At 37.0% G+C, this 7,769-nt stretch overlaps 1 protein-coding gene across 1 annotated transcript in view; it reads left to right on the top strand.

Moving 5' to 3' along the window:
- HERC2 (HECT and RLD domain containing E3 ubiquitin protein ligase 2) overlaps window positions 1–7,769 on the top strand; it is a 283,798-nt gene that overhangs the window by 191,436 nt on the left and 84,593 nt on the right. The window contains exons 60-65 of the mRNA XM_004700032.2: window positions 492–582; window positions 1,088–1,265; window positions 1,432–1,513; window positions 1,618–1,789; window positions 2,584–2,728; window positions 3,880–4,105. Coding sequence (XP_004700089.1) covers window positions 492–582; window positions 1,088–1,265; window positions 1,432–1,513; window positions 1,618–1,789; window positions 2,584–2,728; window positions 3,880–4,105 — 894 coding nt within the window. The remainder of the gene's footprint in view (window positions 1–491; window positions 583–1,087; window positions 1,266–1,431; window positions 1,514–1,617; window positions 1,790–2,583; window positions 2,729–3,879; window positions 4,106–7,769) is intronic.

Below are 7,769 nucleotides of genomic sequence, written 5' to 3'. Positions count from 1 at the left end.
CAGTGGCTAGGAACACCTCAGCCTGAGCGCTGCAAACATTGGGAATTCCCCCCAAACATTCCCACTTCGAGGAACTGCATGTGTCAATGATTCGATACTCTTTCTTAAGTGGTTCCCCTGTCAAGCGTTTAATTTACCATTATATTTGATAATTTGTCTAATCACAAATTACTTATTTTTACTTTTATCATCTGAATGTCTATTTTTTATATATTCAACATAATTGGAACCCCATTAAGAACCAGCATTATGTCACTCCTTTGCAGGTAAAATTCTCTATCAGGAGTTAAATTTCATAATTTAATAAAGTTCACTTAATTTGAATATTTGCCATCTAGAGTACTTTTCATAGTAACTCAAATCTTGATTCTCTTTGCTCTTTTGTCGATATGTATTCATTGAATACATACTGGATGCCAGACAAAAGAAGCAGTTGTCCTGTGAGTTTTTTGTATCTGATTTGTGGGAGTCCATTTTGTGTGATGTTGCAGGTGGCCGGCATGCTACAGCTTTAACTGTTGATGGGAAGGTATTTTCGTGGGGTGAAGGTGACGATGGAAAACTTGGACACTTCAGCAGAATGTAAGAATATTTTCCTCGGTCTTACTTGCTAATCAGAAGCTATTCTTAATAAGATGAGTGTATTTTGAATTATTTTGCAGAAAATGAAAATAGGAAAGATAATACAAATGGATCTTTAAAATTTTTTAAGTGTCCCTAGATAAAAATTGGTCTTATGTTGTGCCCAAAGGATTCATAGTTGAGTTACTCTATAGATGTTATTTGACTAAATGTGAATCAATGTAGATCTTCCCCGTGTCCACCACCACACACTCATTTTTTTTAGTCGAACAGTAGACAAGTCTATAACAGGAACAAAAACACTAGGAAGCTGTACACACCTTAGAACAATCAACCGTCTGAGATCAAAAGGCTAGCGCTTACATAAGGACAAATGTCAGAAGGGTTAGGAAAGAATTTTGCTTTGTAAACTTTCACCAATGTCACAAAAAATTAACAGCAAAGTTTTTTTTTAATTTAAAAAGTATGAATTGGTTTAGGAACAGGCTCATTAATTTTGTCTTAGGAACTGTGACAAACCAAGACTGATCGAGGCCCTCAAAACAAAGCGCATTCGAGACATCGCCTGTGGGAGCTCTCACAGTGCAGCCATCACATCCAGTGGGGAATTGTATACCTGGGGCCTGGGAGAGTATGGCCGGTTGGGACATGGGGACAATACCACTCAGCTAAAGCCCAAAATGGTAAGTATATATATTTTTATTGCTTACTGAAAGCCTTAACATTTGGTAGTTTCTAGCTTTGAGTCTAGGGAAGGTATATGCAATGTTACTTTAAGTCTGTAGAAAAAAATTTATCTTGCTTTCTACGTGCCTGTGTTTGACTGTTTTTAAATTTGTGATTGAGTAGGTCAAAGTCCTTCTTGGTCACAGAGTAATCCAGGTTGCGTGTGGGAGTAGAGATGCACAGACTCTGGCTTTGACTGATGAAGGTGAGCTCTTGTGATTTTATGCTTCTGGGTAGTGGGAACGTTGTGATTCACTAGCCTGAAATATATATATATATATATACATGGATATGTATTTTTTAATCTAGGCTTGGTATTTTCCTGGGGTGATGGTGACTTTGGAAAATTGGGCCGAGGAGGAAGTGAAGGCTGTAATATCCCCCAGAACATTGAACGACTGAATGGACAGGGAGTTTGCCAGATTGAGTGTGGCGCTCAGTTCTCCTTGGCTCTTACAAAGTCGGGAGTTGTGTGGACATGGTAGGTAAAATTCCCCACTATCCCAGAAGGATCTATGGCTATAGGGTGTCATGTGCGGGGAACATTTTGTTTGCTGTGGGCATGGCATCAGCCTCAGCATGCCTCCTTCCTTACCCTCCACCTTACTGGAGTGTAAAAACCGCCATTTTCTTATTTACCAAACATCTGTAGCCTTTTAATATCTGATCTGAGTTGAGATTAGTGACACTATTATGGAAAGAGATTTCCACTTAAAGCTATATCGTTTTGAAAAAAAACATGAAGAAAATTAGAGCCCGCTATTCTTTTTTGTTTGAATGAGGTTGTTTTTAAAAGGTTTCTTTCATTGTATTATTATGTAAGAAGCATACCTCGCACACCCCCCCCCCAAATAATACCCACACATTTGTATTTCATGTGAACGTTTTTTAAAGTTTAAGAGTGGAACAACCAAAACGGAACTTGGACAGCATGAAAAAAAGATTGCTCTTGACTAACATAGAGGCAACTTTAGGCAGAACTACATCAGATACGATATTTTTTAGATGCATTTGAGGTTGTTTGTCATCATTTTAGATGGTTTATATGAATAGAACAGTCACTTGAATATTTTAAATGTATATAAAGTATCTAGAGAGCAGAATTAAGGAATTAACTTGAATTGATGGTATATGATTATAATAACTCCAAAGACCTTATAGCCTGTATGTGATGTTATCCTTGATTTTGCTCAAAAATCTGCAACATAATTAATGAGTTGTTATATAGCATTGGCAAACTATAATCCATTACAATTTATTTTGTTGACTTTGTAGGGGCAAGGGGGATTACTTTAGGCTGGGTCATGGCTCTGATGTCCATGTGCGGAAACCACAGGTGGTAGAAGGCCTGAGAGGAAAGAAGATTGTGCATGTGGCTGTTGGTGCACTGCATTGCCTAGCTGTTACCGACTCAGGGCAGGTACTGTAGCCACCTTAGTAGTGTGGGTTCTTGGACTGGGGATGGTCATTCTTACTGATATAAGGTAATTGTTGGTATCTGCAGAACCATGAGGGTGGGACTCTGTATACTTTGTTTACTATTGTTTCCTTTGCCACTTGTCAACACAGATCAGGAACATAATAGGGATATGATAGAATATCCACTTAATGGCATATGTTAGGAAATAATGAGATTTCCCACTCAAAGGAATTGAATAAAAAATCTACATCAAAATATTATTGTTGAAAGTCCTCCTATTGGTAAGATAAAAGCAGTAATTTATATTAGAGGATGGAGGGCTAGGGGGGAGTTGAACTTGAGTGGTCAATGACAGACTCATAAATTGTTTTTTGAGAACTTATGACAAAATTAGCACATTAATATTTTCTAAAGAAAATGAATTTTTAAATTTATACCTGTAATTACCTGAAGGCAAATTACTTGAACTGTGAGCGTATTGTTTATCATTTTTTCTTGTAAACTAAATTATTGTTGCACTTAGATGAAGATAGAACCTTTCTTGGTATCCACTGCCAATAGAACAAAAAAATCTGTTTTGGAAGATGGATGGCCAGACTTCTTGTAAGCCAGGGTGGTGAGCCTTTGTTTCACTTGCTTTAAACATTTTATCAGGAGAAATCGGTTCTTGGAAAATGACCTCATGCTTGGTAGAGTAGAGAGTCAGGGAAGAGGAGGAAGACCCTCTACAAGATTGGTGAACACGGGCAACACTGGTGGGTTCCAACCTAACAGTTACGAGAATGGGACAGGATCCAGCAGGGTGTTCTTGTGTTGGAGAGATTGGGTCTCTGTGAGTCGGAACCAACTTGGTGGGACCCAGCAGCTGCAAGAACAGGGCCTTCCACATGTGGAGACTGCCTGCATACAGATGACTTTTAAAAAGTGTAGTGTTTTTCCTCTTTGCCTGTAAGAATCATATTCTTAAATTTGCAGAAGTGCTTTACACCATGTATGTATGGATGTGATAAGAATTGTATGAGCCCCCAATAAAATGACTTAAAAAATCATATTCTTTCAACTGAAAATAAACTTGAAGCACTTTGAAGCAGATTTAGAGAAAATGTTCTGGAAGATCAAAAAATTCTAATTTTTTTTTTCTTTTTAAACAGGTCTATGCTTGGGGGGATAATGACCATGGACAGCAGGGCAATGGCACAACCACAGTCAATAGAAAGCCCACACTTGTACAAGGTTTGGAAGGGCAGAAAATCACACGCGTGGCCTGTGGGTCGTCTCATAGTGTGGCATGGACTACTGTCGATGTAGCAACGCTCTCTGTGCATGAGCCAGTTCTCTTCCAAACTGCAAGAGACTCTTTAGGTGCTTCCTATTTAGGTAAACAATTATGTTTTAGTAGATTCTTCTCTACCTTTCAACGTGACATTTATTTAATAGCACTACCCGATGAGAGATTAGTTTTACGTTAACTCTCCATGTGAAAATCATAGGCGGGATTTGTGTGTGCTGTGTGAAAATTTTATAAGGAAACGTGATGTTAATGTTTCTCTGGTTTTAACTCTTGTAGTATTGTTCGTGTATGCACATAGGGAAGATTCTTTCTAATCGCTGCTTGTTAGGCACAGACACTGCGCAGTACCTTTGAATTTTTTAACACCTTTGCTTAGGCATAACTTTCACCCAAAAAACTGTATGTATTTAAAAATGAACACTGAGCTATGTTAATATATGTATGCACTGTGACCGCACACATTTTATGTTCTCTCTCAATTAAGATCTTGCATTTTTTAATAATTTTACATAAATGGAGTCAAACAGTATATATTTTTTGAAACTGACATTTTTTGTCAGTATAGATATTTTGAGATTTGTTTATAGTTTGTGAATCAATAGTTTATTCTTCTATTACTGTTGAATAGTATTTCATTTATGGATATGCCACAATATATTAACCTCTTTAAGTGATGATAGATACTTGATTTGTTTTCAGTTTTGGCTGTACAAATACAGTTGCTGCGAACAATCATGTACAAGTCTTTTTTTAAAAAAGACTACTTTTAACAGTTTTGTTGACATATAATTCACATACCATACAATTCAAGTACTGAAACATATTTTAGGAAGTTGTGCACTCTTCAGCACAATCTGATAATATTTTCTTTATTCTGAGTACTTATTAATATTAGTTCCCTTCTTTCCCTCAATTTCCCCTGGCACATAACCATAGGAAATTATTAATCTAGTTACTGTCTCTGTAGATTTACCAATCTTGGAATTCATATAAAGAAAATATACAAGCCCCTTGCCACCCCCGACAATAACAAAATGCAGAAAAACCTCAGTCTAAAAGAGAGCAGAAAATAAAAACTAAAACAAAAATACAGTGAGTCAAAGAGAGAATTAATGCTATTAACCTAACGACGTCTGCATTTACCCCTCTAGAATGTCCTCTGATGGCAAGGCAATTCACACCTCTGGTCAGTGGTCAGAGGTGGTTATCTAGAGGCTCAATCTCTGTGGGGACACTGCAAATTGGTTTTGGCTTTCATTACTATCCATAGCCTTCTATAAACTGCGTACTCAGAATTTAAACTCTACTTCCACTCCCTCCTCTAGACTTGGATTTTATTTTTCACAATCCTTGGATTGCACAGGCTGGTGTGATTCTTCCTCATGGACTTAGCTGACACCTCATTTAGATGGCTGCTTGTTTTAAAACCTCAGATATTCTTCTTTTTGCTAGCTGGGTACCATCTGATTTCTTTACCACACTGCTCTAGCACATATATCTTCAGTGATTTGTGCATTAGGGTAAGTGTCAAGTAAGGCTATGTCATAAGAAGTAATTTTTCTTAGATTAAGCCTTACAGTTAAGTGCAAGATCAAAATCCATATGTCTATTTCAGAGATATCATCATCATTTTATTTGGTAATGTTATAGATCATCCCCCTTGGGCATATGGTAATTCTTTTGATAATAGAATTCCTTTAGGTAATAGTATATAATTTAACCTACTGTTTAGAAAAGGAAAGTTGTGTACAAGTCTTTGTAGGGCTATCAACTGATTTCTCTTGGTTGAAATAGGAGTAAAATATTTGGATGTTTAATTTAAGATGTTAGTAAACTCTATTGCTAATTGGAACCCACTAGAAGTAATTGAGAATTCCAGAGTTCTGCATTCTTGCTAATGCTTAAGATGGTTAGTCTTTGATTTTAGCTGTTCTCATATGTGTATAGCAGCAATTTGAATTTCCTTAATGAATAAAGGTACAGCTCTGGAAGTGCTTACTGTGTCAGAAAAATAGAAAAACAACCACTTGACCATGGATGAGATGCATATTTGTGCCCATTCCAAAGAAAGATTATTAAAGGAAATATTGAACCATATTATTAATATCTCATAGTAGCAATATTTTGCTAAAGATAATTTAAAAATGACTAAAGGCAAACACTGGCAGAGAATTGCCCAGAATTTCAAGCTGCTTTCAGAAGAGGTTGTAGAATGAGGGATATCATTGCTGACGTCAGTTGGATACCAGAAAGATGTTTAACTAAGTTTTATAGATTATACAAAGATAGTCAACTGTGGATCATACCAAATTACAGATAACATTGATATACTGACTAAAACACTGCCATATAGATTTTGTTTTCTAAAAGAAATCAGAGGCTTAAAAACATGGATCCAAGTTCTTAATCAATTTGCTGCTAAAGTTAGTTGGAAACATTACTATATAAACATATAGATGAAATTTTAATGCTTACCTACATACTAAAATCAAAGATGTGGTGAAATCTATGTGAAATTGTTTACTACAGATTAGCAAGTAAGTACAAGTATGTCTGTGTTTACCTTATTGGATAACCTGTCCCTAGCAATATATAACCCTGCTGGTATTTGAAATACTGATCACATAGCTTCCAGGGTCAGAGCATCATACCACAGAATGACAAACACACATGGGTCGTGGAGAGCTTTAGTAAACAACGACAAAACAGACAGACTGCCATTAGGTTGATTCTGAGTGGTAGCAACCTATAGGACGGACTAGAATTGCCCTGGTGGGTTTCTGAGACTATAAATCTTTGCAAGAGCAGAAAGTCTCATCTTTCCCCCATGGAGCAGCTGCTGGTTTTGACTCTTAACCTTAGGGTTACAGCCCAGCCCATAACCCACGACACCACCTGGGCTCCTGGGAGAGCAATTTGTTCTGATTATTCTCCACCACGGAGGCAAACTCTAAGCCTCCCAAGGCCCCGTGAAATAAGAGTTTAGTCTTTCCCTGTTGAAACAGGCAATATTCTGGACAGTTTATGAATATATGTGTTACCAATGCCTTAATTCTTGAAAGTTTCTTATCATTTCCATGCTCATCACTCTGTTGAATCCTTATCAGAGGTGGGATTGACTTAGGACCGAGGGTGGCCATTTGTCAATCTCCAAAGCTCTTTTCTGGGGAACATTCTACTTTTAGGCAGTGTCATGTGGATTCTTGACACCTTTCTCTCCCTACTGTCAGCTGTATTTCTTCAAATTAGAGGGTTTGTCAGATTCCACCCAATTTCCCTCCTTGGGCTGTGAGGATTCTCTCAGGGAAATTAGCTAGAAAATGTATATGACAAGACTGCTATTATTTTGGTTTGTTTTTTACATGCCTTTCTAGCTTAAGTACATTTGGGCATAAAAGTGTATGATTTTTTTACAGATTGTGTGTATATTGTATGCACATATAATTATATATGTTGTGCACAGACCTAGAGTTAGAAAACCCAAAAGGAAGAACATGCTCATCGTATCTTTTTCTGTGTGTCATTCAGATGTTTTTAATATTTTCTTTTACTTAAAGTGAACATTTTTTCCCCAATCATTTTATTGAGGGTTTGTATAACTCTTATCACAATGCATCCATCCATCCATCCATCCATCCATCCATCCATCCATCCAACGTGTTAAGTACTTTTGTACATTTGTTTCCCTCATCATTCTCAAAACATTTGATTTCTACTTGAGCACTTGGTATCAGCTCCTCATTTTTTCCC

This window comes from Echinops telfairi, unplaced genomic scaffold (genome assembly GCF_000313985.2).
Source record: "Echinops telfairi isolate 266 unplaced genomic scaffold, ASM31398v2 ScPeMD7_7475;HRSCAF=8513, whole genome shotgun sequence".
Classification (NCBI taxonomy): Eukaryota; Metazoa; Chordata; class Mammalia; order Afrosoricida; family Tenrecidae; genus Echinops; species Echinops telfairi.
This window is presented reverse-complemented; position numbering and strand designations above follow the sequence as displayed.